Source organism: Clinocottus analis, unplaced genomic scaffold (genome assembly GCF_023055335.1).
Source record: "Clinocottus analis isolate CAN_PGR_092001 unplaced genomic scaffold, fCliAna1.0.p SCAF_6, whole genome shotgun sequence".
Lineage (NCBI taxonomy): Eukaryota > Metazoa > Chordata > Actinopteri > Perciformes > Cottidae > Clinocottus > Clinocottus analis.
The window spans coordinates 1,646,493-1,664,482 of NW_027176218.1; the positions used below are offsets into that span (position 1 = coordinate 1,646,493).

General features: G+C 42.6%; 1 protein-coding gene across 1 annotated transcript in view; it reads left to right on the plus strand.

The window, feature by feature from the left end:
• Positions 1–12,540, plus strand: part of LOC137803978 (metabotropic glutamate receptor 8-like) — a 70,465-nt gene extending 57,925 nt beyond the window's left edge. Inside the window, exons 10-11 of the mRNA XM_068602888.1 lie at positions 9,763–10,009; positions 11,860–12,540. Coding sequence (XP_068458989.1) covers positions 9,763–10,009; positions 11,860–11,909 — 297 coding nt within the window. The 3' untranslated portion in view covers positions 11,910–12,540. The remainder of the gene's footprint in view (positions 1–9,762; positions 10,010–11,859) is intronic.
• Positions 12,541–17,990: the final 5,450 nt, after the last annotated feature.

Consider the following 17,990-nt stretch of genomic DNA (forward strand, 5'->3'; position numbering starts at 1 on the left):
AAATGTTCAGGAGCTTCCCTCTGAGATGGAGTAAAAGTAGGAAGTGGCATGAAAGAAAACTACCAAAAAAAATTAGGGTTTGTACTTATTTTAGTATTTTATTCGGTTTATTTCCATTCTGTTGCACTGAAAACTTTCCAATAAGTCACTCTTGGAAAAAAGAAAAGAAAGTTGAAACTATCGAAGTTGTTCCAAACTTTTTACAGTGTGTTGATTTATTCAGAAACATTTTTCCTGTCCTCTCAGCATCCAGAACTCTGCAAGCGGAAACTATGAAGTTCAACTACATTCAGAAATATATATTTTTCCTGCAGTTTCATCATCGTCGTCATTTCTTTGACACGCTGTGACGTTAAAGCTGAAACAAACCGGTGTAAACCCGTTACATCCGTCTTTTCTTGACAACGTAATGAAGACTACAAAGAAAGTTAATCGTGTTTAGCGGATGAACTTCTTCCCTTTGATCACATCACAGCAGGAAAAGACGTTTTTTTCTTCTTCTGTCAGCCATTTAAATATGTATTCACATTATAGAGGTTATTTTATTACAATGGACAAAATCTGCCTTTTTTTTTTTTGCCACAAAATGATTCAAGTTCACATTTGACATGTTAAAAACAATTTTTTTTAAATTTCGCTAAAAAAAAATATTTTTTGTTATTGTCTCTTTGTCTTTTCTTTTTTTCATCTGTTGCATTTGAATTGTTTTTCTTGTAAATCACTTCCCTTGTATAACACATTTTATTATTATTAATTGTATTATAAGTATTAATTCACAAGCTTTTCCTAAACCCAACAGAGCAGTATTGTTACCTAAACCTCATTCGTTCCTGAGAAGACAGCATTTTATTTTGAAAAAGGCCGTATACGCGTGTAACGTATGGAGTAACTATGATTAACGGCGACTGGTGCAGCTGCTTCCTGTGTGCGCGTCCTCCTCCTCGCCGTCATGCTCAGTGGCGACTTCACAAACGTCTCCTTTAAAATGTCTTATCAAAAAAACTCTCTGCGAGACGCAGCGAGTATCGATCCCCTCCGCCGCCGATCCTCATTTGTACTTCGTGACCGCCGAGGCGGCCGCGCTGATGAAGATGACGGCCGAGGGTTCCTGTCTATAATTAACTCGTCGCGCGCTCGTCTCGTCGTCTTTTGTCAGACTCTCGTCAAAGTGTCTGTCAGGCGGACCGACTGCTCGAGAAGGCGGTCACACATTTCACAGCGTGGTCTGAAAGTACCGGAGCAGACAAATTACTCCTCAAATTACTCGACAACACGCTGAATGATGCTGAGCTTGTTTTCTTCTTCAGTGAACTGACAAACTTTGTATCTGTTGACCGTAAAATGAAGGTCAGCACATTTTAGATCTAATGCAAAACATGCTGAAAGTATCTAAAGCTGCATTGTCTCTAGTGACCACCAGGGGGCGACTCCTATGGTTGTGTAGAAGACAATGCTGCATGTGTTAAAGCTGCATTCTTTCTAGTGTCCACCAGGGGGCGACTCCTACGGTTGTATACAAGACAATGCGTCATGTGTTGAAGCTGCATTCTCTCCTCTGGTTGTATAGAAGTCTATGCTTCATGTGTTAAAGCTGCCATTTCTCTCCTGACCATCAGGGGCCGACTCCTCTGGTTGTATAGAAGTCCATGCTTCATGTGCTAAAGCTGCATTCTCTCTCCTGACCACCAGGGGGCGACTCCTCTGGTTGTATAGAAGTCTATATAAATCACTCTACTTTTCTCTTTGATGTATTCCCTCAGTAAACATTGTAATCATGAGTTTATGTCTTAATCTCTAGTTTCAAGTCTTCTTCTATACAGCATGATGTTCATTTAGTAAATTATGGTAATTGAGAGTCAAACAGACCTTAAAGCAGCGGAGGCTTTAGGGGCGGGGTTACAAGGTGATTGACAGGTCTCAGTCCACAAACCCACTGCGTCCTCTCCTGTAATACACTCTGTGGTTGTGATGGACAGACTTCATCTTTAACTCAGCGTGATCTCCCGCCCTCTCTACAATATTAATATCCCGCTGCTCTCATTATACGCATCATTACTACATGCATGCATTTTATTACCATGTTCGAGTCGTGCACGTCACGATAAATGTTGCCCTGAAAAGAAGAAGCCAGACGCCCCCCCCCCCCTCCCCCTCCTGAAACACACCCAGTTATAATAAGACTCCATCCAAAAAAAGAGCGTGGCTGCACCTGGAACGGGTCGGCAGATTTTTTAAGGTCAGGCTGTGGATCTGCAGCGGTGGGCTTACTCGCTGACATTTACACCACCAGCGGCAGCAGCAGCAGCACCACCAGCAGCAGCAGCAGCAGCAGCAGCACCACCAGCAGCAGCAGCAGCAGCAGCAGCAGCAGCAGCAGTCGGCTGTGTGCCGGCCACAGATGGGGCCGCCGTGGAGAAGCCACAGAATCGCTAATAAGCACTTCAGAGGTTGGAGGGAATGGTGGGGAGCTGGGTACCTGAACGCAGCACCGGCTGGAGGCGTCCGCATGCGCAGGAGGAAGGTAGACGGCGAGCAGTAGGGCCGCCGGGAGGGACCGGAGCTGCCTCCATACATAATGAAGCAGGCTTTGATACTCAGCCGGTAGGATCCCAGAAGACGATCAACATGCAGCTTTCCACCCACACGGGCTCCTCCCGGGAACGCCGCTCCCCTGACCTCAGCTGATGAGATACTTTATCATATCAATATGCTAACGCCGCTATTATCAGTGTTATATCCAGCGTCTACAGACGCTTCGTAATGCCAGACAACACGATTCTTTGTTTTACAAAACACACAAGAAGGCTGTAAATGAAACTAGTTTCTCTTTTGATGGCGCTATGGCTGCTTCCAGCCTTTGTGCTAAGCTATGCTAACAAACATCGGACCCAAAATGTTGCAGTGTTCCTTTAAGGGAAATAATACCTTCCAGTGCTGACTCAAAACTTCATCTGGAAACTCAATGTACCGACTCCGTTGAGTCCGGATGACTCCGTCCTTCTTCTGGTGCAGATCCGCCCACATTTAAACAAATTGACCTTTTTTTTTTTTTAAATGATCATTTTTATTAATTTGAATTAGTATTAAATGGGTTTCATGGGAATAATTCACCAAAAAACAACGCAAATGTTGGTCACAAATCCATCCAATTGTGGTATTTCTCTCTGCACTACACATATCAACCTCTTGGTGGCACTAGACCAGAGGAAAAGGCACCAAAAGCTATTTCAACATATCCAAATTAATGGAGACCCTTCCCAAGTAAAAACTATATATATATATATATATATATATATATATATATATATATATATATATATATATATATATATATATATATATATATATATATATTTACCTCGGAATGTTTGGTCCCTGTGTGTGTCGTGTCTGAGCTAGCTTAGCTTGCAGACCTTAGCAGCAGCTTACTAGCATAACTAACTGACCCCTTCACTAAGTCCCGCCCTCGAACGCGGACTGGCCAATCATAGCGTGGAGCATCAGCCTGAGTTTCACCGTCTTCCTTCTGGATCTTTCCAGGAGTGCCGTTAGTGACAGTGTGGGCTCCATGGAAACGTAGCAGGAGGGCGGGGCTTAACGAAAGGTCGACTTCTTTTTAATCCCTCGTAGGGACAAGTCTCTCTCCGATGTCCGCTAACGAAAACAAGTGGAAAGAAAAACCTTCAAAGTCGCTGTGAAGGCTGTTTCACCTCCACGGGGTCGAGACCCCGGAAAAAAACCCGGGACGACCCGCTGTCGACGCCTCGCTAACGTATGCTAAAGAGCAACAACCGTGTGTTGGCAGCGATTAGCTTCACTCTGCTGCTTATCTCCCTCGTGAGCCTCAGACTTGTGGAGAGCAACCGCAGTGTTATTACCCACCATCCATTTCTGTCGTTTAAGTGTGTGTGTGTGTGTGTGTGTGTGTGTGTGTGTGTGTGTGTGTGTGTGTGTGTGTGTGTGTGCGTGTGTGTGGGAGAGAGGGAAAGATCGCTCCGGGCCAAATGAAGGGAAGATGTTACTAGTTTACTGCAGAAAGAGAGAGAGAGAGAGAGAGAGAGAGAGAGAGAGAGAGAGAGAGAGAGAGAGAGAGAGAGAGAGAGAGAGAGATATGAATCCCAACTGGGATTACAAAAAAAGAAGTCAAATATTTAAAGCAGGAAGTATAAAGCAAACCTCGTCCTGGATTCACCGTGTTTTTAGTTCTTCTTCTATCATTTATGTCGCTCTCTGGGCCAAACACTACCCGGGTTGTGAGTTGAATTCCTAGTGTGGCCAATGCAGAGTCATCATCATCATCATCATCATCATTGGGCGGTTAGTTTTACATCAAAGTGAACTTTTAAAACACACTTTTCAGTCATTTAGGCTCGGCAACCTTTAACCTTTTGGAAAGCGTGCGCAAAAATCCCCCCGCAGCCATTTTAAGTCCCAGCATGCCCCATTCAGACAATCTTTTGGCATAAAATACGTCATTTTTCTAATTTTTAACCGAATGACACAGTTTTTTGACTGAAACTCCTTCCTAACAGGCCAAGACTTTGTTTTATTGTGATTATTGTTGCAGATTCTGATTCTTTAGGTCCTAATCTTTCCATAAAGGCGTCTTATTGACGCTCCAGGAGGCTTCTTTGGGGAATCTGGCTCATATCATGCTGCATGTTCATAGTTACTGTCAAAATATATTTTAAAAGGGATTTTTTTTGACAACACATCAAACTCTTAACCTCCTACGAATCTGTATCTTCATTCCATCCACATTTATAACATTTAAAAAAAATAAATCAAAAGTCTCTTCAGCTAATCTGTTGCGTATCCTGGTTTTAGATTAAACTTTACGTCTCAGAGCAGTGATGTTACATAGTGTTTGTGGTAATAATACATAGACAGTGAGTAGTATAAGATAAAAGACAGTAACAGTGTGTAATAAATACATTACACTGCATTCAGGAGCCGATTAGCACAGAATATAAAGTGCAGTTGTCAGTAATAAAGAAAACAATACAGGCGTAGAAGAATAAACAGCCGGAGGTATGATATGCATTGGTACGCATACATAGTAGAAGTATGAGCAGTATTAGTAGTATGATGTTGTATAAATGAATACTTTCCTTAGTGTTTCTTCTACACGGCAGTATCTAGCAGCAGCGCCTCCAGCTTCCTCATGCGTTACAATTAAAGTGGCAACAGACAGGATTTCATGCTTTAATTCATCATTATGGCTTAAATGTTAATTGCAGAGTGTAAAGGCTAAAGAATAATGACACCGGAGGGAACGATCTCCCGGATAAATGAAGGAAATAAGGAAGTCCGTTCCACCATTGCCCGACCGATGGGAAGAAAATAAAGAAAATAAAGCTTTGGGTTGTTATCCAGTTACCAAGAGACTTATTTACAGTTATCATCGCCAGTTAGCAACCTTTGTTTGTGCCGAGAGAAGCCGATCTGGAAGAGTCTTAAAATGACTCCTCTGGTTGTATAGAAGTCTCTGCTTCATGTGTTAAAGCTGCATTCTCTCTTCTGGCCACCAGGGGGTGACTCCTCTGGTTGTATAGAAGTCTCTGCTTCATGTGTTAAAGCTGCATTCTCTCTCCTGGCCACCAGGGGGTGACTCCTCTGGTTGTATAGAAGTCTATGCTTCACGTGTTAAAGCTGCATTCTCTCTCCTGGCCACCAGGGGGTGACTCCTCTGGTTGTATAGAAGTCTATGCTTCACGTGTTAAAGCTGCATTCTCTCTCCTGGCCACCAGGGGGTGTCTCCTCTGGTTGTATAGAAGTCTATGCTTCACGTGTTAAAGCTGCATTCTCTCTCCTGGCCACCAGGGGGTGACTCCTCTGGTTGTATAGAAGTCCACGCTTCATGTGTTAAAGCTGCATTCTCTCTCCTGACCACCAGGGGGCATCTCCTCTGGTTGTATAGAAGTCCATGCTTTATGTGTCAAAGCTGCATTCTCTCTCCTGACCACCAGGGGGCGACTCCTCTGGTTGTATAGAAGTCTATGCTTCACGTGTTAAAGCTGCGTTCTCCATAACACAGGGGACGCTTTATCGTGTGATTACTGCGAGACAAAAAAATACATTTGAATAAAGAGTTTTATGATAAATTCAGTGATTTACAGACAAATGCCCTTCTTTTTTTTTTTGCTCGCAAAAATGAATCAATAAAAAAAACCCTGATGAAAGTCATTCTTGGCACTTTAAAGCTTTCACTCCGGCAAATATCAGACGAGTGACATTAAAGCTGCCGATTCACCCGGATTCCTTTTCTTATATTTAATTGGATCCGTCGGCACTGAAGGTACAGAACGTTCTGTGTGTTGGAGTTCTGAAATGCCAACGCAGAATGTGTGGAAATCATCTCCAAAGTTATTTCCGTGTGTGTGTGTGTGTGTGTGTGTGTGTGTGTGTGTGTGTGTGTGTGTGTGTGTGTGTGTGATGGAACCCGATCAGAGCTGTAGACGTGGTTTTTTTCAGTACTTCATCAAGTCGGTTTGATTTCTTCCAAAACGAACGTATTACATTGAGCGTTCTTGTGTTTTTTTGATCTCGCTGACGCTCAGTTTGAAGACCTCAAACTCTCTCGGACCTTCGGCTGCTTCCTCAGATCAGACTTCCACATTCCTGAGCTTTAAAAAGCAGCTTTGATCGGGCAGGAAGTGAGCATCCAGGTCACAGACACAGAGAACTTTCCGGTCCGTCTTAAACTTCCCCGTTAAGAAGATTTAAAGTTTGATGACTGAGACTTTTTTTTTTTTTTAAAGCTGCATTATTGCATCAGAAGTGAAATAATAATCATCCACCTCTTTGCTGCCCGTGTTTGCTGGATGTGTTTGAAACAAACTTGAAGAGCTCTCAGAAAAACTTTCTCTGGAACTTTCTTTCCTGTTCGAGGAAATTCATTCAAATGCTCTTCGGTTCCGCCGACTGACTCCCGAAGGTGAAGTTTGGAGCCGTTGTGATGCCGGTTAGGGATTCATCAACATACATATGCAGTGTTTACTTCCCTACACTTACTGCATACTTAGTATTATTTGTATTCGGTGCAGATAAACCCCCCCGCGCCCCAATTCCCTCCCCACCTTTAGATATCAGTTTTTTAAATAAAAGCTGCGGCTGATGGGGAAGTTTTGCAGGTATTTGGTCATAAACTAACATTCATCACCAGAGTTTTTATCGGAGTTCACGGCAATCATCCAATTGTTGTCACTGGAAACCACAGATACCAGTAAACGTGTCTGACACCATAATCCTGTGTATTGTTTGAGTTGTGGTGAGAGGTTGCACATGGGGATTATATATCATTGCAGCCCTGATTTTCATGCCTGATATGACACCACACACCAGCTCTAGCGTGTCCTTTAGCCCCGCCTCCCAGCCTCCTTAGCCCCGCCTCCGAGCCCTCGGTCCAGCCTCTTTTTCATTCATACGAACGGAGAAAAATGGAAAAAATAAATGATTTGGGGTCCTGTGGCATCACTTTGACGGACAACCGACGTTGTAATTCCCTCGTTTGGCCACTTTGGGAAGTTTTCAGGAAACCTCGGTGAGGACCCGACCAATCAGAGCCGACTTAGCTTCTACGAGACTTCTTAAAGAGACAGGCGCTAAAAAACCCAGCGTAATTACAGAGAGGGTATGAGAAAATGAACGTGTTTTTTTTAACGTGTAAAGCATGTAAACACGCTCTACTAGGAAAGGAGTGACCTTTAAGGCCATGTTGACTTGTTGTTTTTGTGTAGTTTAAGCACAATTAATTTCCCTCACAGTCACATCACACTCACTCTTCTGAAGACACTTTATCTTCTTTAGCTCAAACACTCATTATTTCCATTTGGCTCCATTTTTGTCTTTTTTTTCGGGGTGGAGGGGGTGAAGCTCCTGTCAGAGAAACTTATCACTTCCTGCAGACGTTTTCACATTAAAAGTCTCGCAGTCGGTCGCTCAAAGGGCATAATCTCCCCCCGAGCAGCAAAGTGAAAACCGCAGCCCGACGTATTAACCGCTCCTGACTTTTCCCGCTCTGAACGAGGGATGGTTTCTGTGCCGGAGGGTCTGCGGGGAGGAAGGCGGCATTATCGTCCACAAACACGAGTCGCCGGATTGATTCCAGCAAATGAACCGAGCGGTCGACCATCTGCTGGCTTTAATGGAAACGTACGGAGTGATTCCTGCTGAGTTCAGGGCATCATTTAGTCAGGAGACGGGGGATGTTAGCCGCGGGGGAAACATTTACTCAAGTACTATTTACTACTGTTTAGAGGTACTTGAGTATTCCCATTGTTTTGCTACTTTCTACCACCTTTACCAGCTGCAACATCGAGGTGTTTGACACATGAATATATCAATAATTATGACCCATTAAACGTGATCTTTATGATTCTAAAATAGTCGTATAGTCATATTTTGAGTATTTTTACATTGTGGCATGACTACTTCAACTGAAGTCAAAGATCTGAGTACTTCTTTCATCACTGGATTGTATCACATGATACATTTATATTTAATGGGACTTTTTTTTCTTCTTCTGATGTTTATTTTGAACCAACAAACGAGGGGAGAATACGTCTGTGAAGGAAACGAGGACAAACGCAATTTCACATTTTGAGGGACTGAAACTATAATTTGCTGAATTATATTTTAGGGAAGCAAATACTCAGGATTCATACGGCCATGGAACAGTCATTGAGTTTTAAAATGATTACTTCCAGGCCTGGAAAAGTCCTTGAAAAAAAAAGTGTAGTAAAAGTCCTGTAAATGTGTTATATTCATGTGTTCATGACGTTCATTTACGCAGTTTGGAATAACGAATCTGCTTTTCAAAGAAAGAGGCTCAAAATATCAGCAGCATACATACAGGCATCTATATAAATGTTTATTCTGTTAATCAAACTATTGTCTCTCATTCATTTGTGTCATTTAAGGTTTACTGTATGCTTTGAATCCTCATTGTTAGTTTAAATACTACATTTTATCACTTTTTACTGTTTACACACACATTTCACACAATGTTTGCTCATGAACATTTGGTTTAAAGTCATGAAAATTCGTTGGTCCGAATGTGTATGAACCCTAAAATTAATCTATTTGTTTGGAGCTCAGGTGTCAGACTTATTTTTTGTTTATATCTCACATTCTTCATGATCATTTATGAATTCAGGAGCGTGTTTTAATGAACAATATGTTTCCCCTGACATAGTGTCGCCTTCAGGCTTCCGTAGATCCACAGACGTAACTCAGTATTTCAAAGTGTTTGAGGGAATGAATGACGATCAAACTATATTCAAGCAATTCAAGGACAAAGTTAGTGATTTGATGTAATCAGTAATCAGCGGACTGACACTAATTAAACTGCTGCTGTTTTCATACAAACAGTTCTGTTCACAGCGCCTCCTTCTGACAAACCTCTTGAACGCTTTCACAAAACATTTGCAATGACAACTTTTTGAAATTTTGAAAACTTTCATTGTTTTTTTTTGTTGCACAACTAAGAAAAAACAGACATCTGATCATCAAAATGTTACCCGACAGCAACCCTAGTGGTCAAAATGTCCATCAGGGAAACTTTAAAACCATTTTTTGTTTGTTTTAGGGAAGAGCAGATCGTTGATGAGCAGAAATTATTGCATTTTTCCGTGTGTTAAAACATGAAGTAGTTGCAGTTCGGAGGCGTCTTTGACGTCAACAGTCGGTTTCTCCGGTTGCGTTCAAGGCGTCTTCCAGCTGCTGTTTCTGAACCCGCCGCCTGCTCCGTTTCCTCCTCAGATGTACATCCAGACGGCCACGCTGACCGTGTCCCTCAGCCTCAGCGCCTCCGTCTCTCTGGGCATGCTCTACATGCCGAAGGTCTACGTCATCCTGCTCCACCCCGAGCAGAACGTCCCCAAACGCAAGCGCAGCTTCAAGGCCATCGTCACCGCCGCCACCATGACCAGCAAGCTGTCGCACCTGGCGGCCGAGCGGCCCAACGGCGAGGTGAAGACGGAGCTGTGCGAGGGCGTGGAGGCCAGCGGTGAGTGGGCGTGGCAGTGGAACGCTTTGGCGCCGGCTACTGTTTAAATGTTGGAGTTTTTCCTTTTCATGCTTTTAGCTGGAACGACAGAGTTTTTTTGACTGGAACTCCTTCCTAACATGTCAAGGTTTTGTTTTATTGTGATTCAATTGCACATTCTGATTCTTTAGGTCCTAATCTTTTCAAAAAGGTGTATTATTATATGTGGGTTGTTGTTAAGGCCCTGAACCAGACAGGTTGAACAAGTCGGAGGCATTATTGGGGGAATTTTGCTCAAATCATGCTGGATGTTCATAGTTATGATCACATTATGGTATAAAAGTGGGAGTGCATATACATTAATATAAAATAACACAAGTATTAGAACTCATTTGGGATTCATTCCACTACTTGAACACAGGGGAAAAAGGGCTGAGCCCATGGAGTGGTGCACATAAGGTTAACCCATTAAAAACTGTAGAACCAATTTTGTCCCTAGACCTCTTTTTCCCTGCGTTTAAGTCGAATTGATTCCAATACTTGTGTTTATTAAATGTATTTGTTCAGCAAAGTCTTGGGAAAAAATGTATATCTGCGAAAGAAAATCACTTTTAAAAGATATTTTGATCATAACTATGAACATCCAGCATGATATGAGCTAGATTCCCCAAAAATGCCTCCTGGAGCATCAATAAGACACCTTTTTGGAAAGATTAGGACCTAAAGAATCGGGATCTGCAACAAAAATCACAATAAAACGAAGTCTTGGCCTGTTAGGAAGGAGTTTCAGTCCAAAAAAAAAAGTATTGTTCTGTTCAAAAATGGAAAAATGACGTATATGCTGGGACTTAAAATTGGCGCGGGAGGATTTGCAAAAGGTTAAAGTTGTCTTCTCAGACATCTGACGTCAATCAAGCAGCTGTGGCGGGAGGTCACCGACGTCGTAAACGGTGGTGTACCTTTGGCCGTGCAGTGCATAACCTTCCCGTCTGCCTGCGGGGAACACGTGGATTCACCTTCATGAACGAGAAAAGGTTCACGGCGAACGCCGTTAATTATTCTCTGAACAAGAGGTGCCGTGAGAAGAAGCCTGTCAACGTACAGCCGAGCGCGTGGAGGTGAAGTCAGGGTGCCGCCTCGCTAATGAGGATTTAACAGGAAGTTGACTCTGAGTTTGTTTAGACGTCACCTGAGACCAGATCTGATGAAATTGTTTACAGCTCAGAGTAATGACTTCAAAGCTGCTTTTTTTTTTCTGGTCCATCAGCAGAAAAGTGTGAGACGCCGGATTGTTTACTCGTCAGAGAAGTGCTGACTGAAGTGGATCTGCTTAATCTGACAAGCAGCGGCGGCTCGACCTCACATGAGAGCGCCGCTTTCATCCCGCGGCGTTCACCGCGAGGAGGCGAGGCCGTCAAGGAGAAAGAGTCAAACTGCGCCAGACGAAAAGCTCTTGTGAGGCTCGTTGGGTTGATCGCCCGCGCGATTAATGGGAACAGTCGTGATTTAGTTGTTTGACATCGAGGATCTCTCAAAAATACAGAAAAACATATGACACCCTGAGAGATAGGGGGTGGAGCTCGGAGTAGAGACGGGCCAGTTGTGGTGGTTGGTGGTTTGGGCATCGGATCAGGAGGGTTCCTTGACGTCCCATTAGAGGGTTTTTTGGGCACATCCAACTGGTAAGAATCCACGAAAGGTAGACCCAAAACAAACTGGAGGGATCCCAGCCAGCCGGGGAACGCCTCAGGGACTCCCAGGAACATCTGGAATACTTTACCAACCTGCTTGTTTCCTTTTCCAACCTGCTGTTTCCTTTTCCAACCTGCTGTTTCCTTCACCAACCTGCTTGTTTCCTTTCCTCTCCTCAGTGCCGCCAACGAAGACGACCTACGTGAGTTACACTAACCACGCCATGTGAAGGGAAGGACTCCTTCGACTGGAGGACGTCCCGAGACATTTAAAGCAGCAGATTTCCGCCAGACGTCACCGCGAGTCGCTCTGAACAATCTGAAGGATCTGAACAAACTGGACCAACGCATCTGTGGTGTTTTTATGTTTACAGACAGCGGGTTGGGGAGGGGGCGGGCCCAGAGCGGCGCCAGAAACCCGATACAGGATCTGATCGCGGCGGAGGAATCCGGGGAGAAAAAGGCGGGAGAAAAAGACGGGAGAAAAAAGGCGGGAGAAAAAGGCAGGAGAAAAAGGCGGGAAAATGGTAAACCCAAAGGATGGAAAAAATATTAATGATTAAAAATAAGTGGAAAAAAAACACGAAAAAAAAAGTAAATTTTGGGGACCAACCTTTTTTGTTGTTGTTCTGATTGTGCGTTTTAAAAAAAAGTAGGAAAAAAAAATTGTGGTCGTGAATTTTTCTGAATCTTGTTTCATGTCGTCCGTCCGTGGACCCGCATCCTGACGCGAGTCCGTCGCTGTCGTTGGCTAACTGAACGCTAGCTTTTTTGGTTGTGAAATGTCTAAATGCCAACTGGTTGAATTGACGCATGCCCCATTTTTTTTTATACAAATGATCTATTTATAATAAAGGAATGTTTCACAAGCCGGCGCCATGTTTGGGTCTGTTGCACATTATTGTTGTTTTGTGACAAAATGCAAAAAGTATGCAAAAAGGTGCTGTTAAAAGGTGAATTTATGTAAAATCAAGAAAAACCTCAAGAAAGACCTTGAAGGGTTAGTATGATGCAAACCTGATGCAGGCAGGAAACTCTGTTGCATCCTTAAAAAAAAAAAGAGAAAGACGGAAAAGAAAAGAAAGGAGCAAGAAGCCGGTCAAGGAGATCAATAAGAGCTGAGGAACCGGAGAGACCGGATCGATACGAGATGCCAGAGAAAACTCCCCATGCATGTAATGAATATATCTGCATCTCCTGGAGGAGGAGGAGGATGATGAGGAGGAGGAGGAGGAGGAGGAGGAGGAGGAGGAGGACAGGTAGAGCCTCCTGCTCTCATTTTACTCGAAAGAAAAGAAGCTTCATCTTCACACCAAAATAAACGCCGAAGATGAAACGGCTTCTTCTGAATCTCTCTGTCTGATGGGTGTTTGCTGTCCTCGGGCCTGTTGGTTAACGCATTCACAGCCCTCGGGGTAAGAGTGTGTATTTATACTCCTCAGGTTGTGTACTTATGTTTCTGTTTCACTGTTTCATGTTGTTTTCGGTATTTCTTTTAGTGACGTTGTGCCCACCGGGTGTCTTCTGATGAGGTGAGTAACCAAACGTTTACTGTTGTGATTACGTCATTTCCTGCCGCCGGCTTCACGACGGCGAGTATGAACTAAGCTTTAGACGTAGGCGTGTCTTATTAAAGGGAGGCGTGTCTTATTGCAGGTAGGCGTGTCTTATTGAAGGTAGGCGTGTCTTATTGAAGGTAGGCGTGTCTTATTGAAGGTGGGCGTGTCTCTCTGCTCCAATCCCTGTTTTTTTTAACCTTCAGGTCTTTCGTTAGTGATAGAGGGTGAAACATTCGATGGGTTTTAACATTGAAGGAGACTTTTTCCTTCACAGAACAAGACCTGAAGAAGATGCTACATTATTTATATTTGTAATCATGTTTTATTCACTGTTTTATTCCCTAATTTTTTACCCGATTTTGAGTCTTTTTTTTTACATTATATCCATTGAAAAATATCCAACGTGAGCGACAGTGTTACTATTTTTAACGTTAGAGTTCTAGGGTCTACATAATAAACCACAACTGGAAAATTCTCGTTTTTAGCCTGCACATGATCGGCTTCCTCCCGCTGGAGTCCAAAAAAACCGACCAAAAGGCAACACGAGCGATAACCGTCAGCACTCTGAAGCAGAGAAGTGACAGACGGGTCCGAGTCTGTTCCCACAGAGGAAGGAATCAGCCGAGCGGGTTGGCAGAAGACACCGCTCGTGTTTATGAAGTCACTGCCAGGAAGTAATCAGCTCCAGGGTGGACGCCGCCAAAACAATCAACAAACGGAAAATTAAATTCAGCTCACTGAAGTGTCCCAAAAAAGAAAAAATATATGGATTTGAATAAAAAGGACATGACTGATCTGAAGAGGCAGGAACACAAGACTGCAATTCAAACGCTGTAAACATTGGTAGTAAATGTGTTTTTATAGTTCATGTGAAGCGCGCCGTCGCTTTAAAAGGCGGGGCTACGCTTCACTTTAAAAGGCGGGGCTACGCTTCACTTTAAAAGGCGGGGCTACGCTTCACTTTAAAAGGCGGGGCTACGCTTCACTTTAAAAGGCGGGGCTACATGTGTCGTGATGTCAGCGTACACGTTTTCCTCTGCTGGGAATTCGTTCAGTTGTTTAAAAGAAATAATATTTCTAATCATGAATATAATTAATCAATTAATTGGTAATTTATTTGCATGTAATTATGTTCCAGCTTCTTAGTTGTGAGGATTTGTTGCTTTTTTCATTTCCTTATTTACATTTTTTTCCTCCATTTTGTTTTATTTTTTGTTTTTCTTTATATCTTTTTGCTTTGGGTATTTTATTTTATGACAAATTCTTTACTTTTAAATTTTCCTCGTAATACTTTTAGTAAAATAGTGAACCCAAATTTAATGAATTTGTACATTTTGTCAACGCAATTAGGGTAATTATGGAGATTTGTTCCTTTTTTCTTTCATATATATGTTTTATTTTATTTTTGCTGTTTGTACTTTTTCTGTTTTCTTTAAACTTTATTTTGAAAACACAAATGCACTTGTTAATTTTCCTCTTATTATTTTTTAAAACGTTTGTACTATTAGTACTTTTTTCACTGAATCTAACTTTATTCCACTCAGAGATTGAAGAGAAACTTGTAAACACTGTTTTAATGTTTTTACTTAAAGCGTTTACGAGAGCTTTCTCCTCCATGACTGACGACGAAGACTCCGTCTCCTTCCTCTTCGTCTCCTTCCTCTTCGTCTCCAGTTCACAGGAGGTCCAGCTCCAGCAGCTTCATCGGCTCTTTGACAGAAACGCTGTCGGTTTTTTTCTCAACTCAGCACTTTCATCCGGCCGCTGCAGGGAGCCAATTACTCACCAGAGTTTACAGTTTACATTGTTCTAATGAATCTAATGAGGAAGAGGAGGAGGAGGAAGAAGAAGAAGAAGAGGAGGAGGAAGCATTTTGCGTCTGGAAAGAGGAATAAGACACGCCCACCTTCAATAACTGGAATGAGTATTTCTCTCTCGGGTGAAGACGAGTACAAGCAGAAAGTATCATGAAGCGAAAAGACTTGAGTACAAGTACCTCAAACTTGTACTCGAGTACAGTACTTGAGTAAATAAACTTCACATTAATATTCCAGTGGGACGGACTGCTGATGACAGCACGTCATCTTCTGTAATCAATATTTATTGTTGCACACGTTCAGCTGCTTCTGCAGTTTTTCATATTTAAGAAAATAAATATCGATCTTCTTCCTCGCCCCACGCTCCTCCTCCTCTCCAAATCCCCGTCACTTCGTCAGCTGATTTCAGAAGCGGCCAGCTCTGATGGACCAGAAAGTATATTTTTAGCGTGTGTGTGCGTGTGCGTGTGTGTGTGTGTGTGTGTGTGTGTGTGTGTGTGTGTGTCTGTGTGTGTGTGTGTTGGGGGGTCACAGCGTCTCTCCGGCTCTCGGGCGTTTTAATTGGCTGCAGGTGTGTCGGGGCCCAGGTGGTCTCTGAGCGCCGGCGACACATTTAGCAGTCGGGGGTTCAGAGGAGGAACCGACGTTCAGCTCACGGAGCGAGCGCTCTGTGTTTGTTCAGGCAGGAAAGATTGCCCACGTTGTGGCAATGAAGTTGCTCCCTCGCTCCAAGAAGAAGTGTTCCCTTGCAATGCAATGTTTTATTGTTTCATATTCCACGTTGTTTTCCAAACAAGAGACACGAGTGATTCTCCACCTTCCAGAAGAGACGACGGCTGGAGGGAGGAAGTTGATCTGAAGTTGTCCAATCCACCACATTGAGTCCAGTGGATTGCTTGTTTCAACAGAATCAGAGTCTTGACAAGATGAAGAGGAACAGGAAGAAAACACACACACACACACACACACACACACACACACACACACACACACACACACACAAAATACAAAGTTTCCCCTCAAGACGTCACATCAATCCGTCAACTTTTAATTCCGGCTTCCTGATTGCTCCAATTTTCTTCATCAGCGTCTGAACGAAGCCTCAAATTACTGACGGCTGGAAAAGAAATGAAAACTTCTTTGCAACTTTCTTTGTAACGACAGACGAGAAGCTTCATGTTGAACATCGACGGAGACGGAACAATCTGAACGTTACGACATTAGAGAGACGTTAGACAATGTTGTCACAATGTTGTCACGATGTTGTCACGATGTTGTCACAATGTTGTCACGATGTTGTCACGATGTTGTCACAATGTTGTCACAATGTTGTCACGATGTTGTCACAATGTTGTCACAATGTTGTCACGATGTTGTCACGATGTTGTCACAATGTTGTCACGATGTTGTCACGATGTTGTCACAATGTTGTCACGATGTTGTCACAATGTTGTCACAATGTTGTCACGATGTTGTCACGATGTTGTCACAATGTTGTCACGATGTTGTCACAATGTTGTCACGATGTTGTCACAATGTTGTCACAATGTTGTCACGATGTTGTCACGATGTTGTCACAATGTTGTCACGATGTTGTCACGATGTTGTCACGATGTTGTCACAATGTTGTCACGATGTTGTCACGATGTTGTCACGATGTTGTCACAATGTTGTCACGATGTTGTCACAATGTTGTCACAATGTTGTCACGATGTTGTCACCATGTTGTCACCATGTTGTCACCATGTTGTCACCATGTTGTCACAATGTTGTCACAAAGTTACAGACTTTATTATTTTCATCCGCAACTAAACAACTTGTAATTTTTTTTCTTTGAATCCAAACCAAAATGTTTTTACTGAATCTAACCTAATCAAACTAATCTTAATCTAATGTAAATCTAATCAAACTAATCTTAATCTAATGTAAATCTAATCAAACTAATCTTAATCTAATGTAAATCTAATCAAACTAATCTTAATCTAATGTAAATCTAATCAAACTAATCTTAATCTAATGTAAATCGAATCTAACTAATCTAAATCTAATCTAAATCTAATCTAGCTAATGTAAATCTAATCTAAATCTCACATGTTCTTGTTCATGTTTCTGTTCACAACTTCAACGTCATCTTTAAAACTATAATTTGGACAAAATAAGTTTTCCTCCAAAAAACTAAATTTCTGATAACGACTATTTGTCATTCTTTTTTTTCTTTTTTTAACTTAATCGGCCTGGACTGAGAATTTCAAAGATAAAAAGCCCAAACAATGAGCTGACTTTTCATTTCCAGCGTCTTGATTTATGACCTGAGCCGACTGCGAACCAAAAACACCATTTTTTAACCTGAACTCAAAATGCCATCTGTGAGGAAACTGCAGGAGTCTGAAGGTGTCCAAAAACTACAAACAAAGACAAAATAAAACTACACACTCCACTGAAATGGCCGTCGACCATCAGCTTCCCCAAATTAAAGCGTTTTATTTCCTTTTTGTCCCTTCAGAAAACACATGAAGCCATTTTCTGAGCATAATGCCTCCGTACACGATGGAGGAATATATTCATATTCAGATGTTGCCGGTCTCAGATCATTCTCTCTGATTCTTGTGTGACATTATTAACATGTAAATGGGATGGATGACTACGTTAGCATTAGCATTAGCATGTGATGTCTGCTGTTTGCTTCTCACCATGTTGACTATTTATAAACCACACAATGAAAGACGGTTTTAACAAGCTGGCGGTCGTCTTTAGCGTTCGAGAGCAGAAGGCTGTTAGGCCGCATAGAAGCATAGACTTCTATACAACCAGAGGAGTCGCCCCCTGGTGGTCAGGAGAGAGAAAATGCAGCTTTAACACAAGAAGCATAGACTTCTATACAACCAGAGGAGTCGCCCCCTGGTGGTCAGGAGAGAGAATGCAGCTTTAACACACG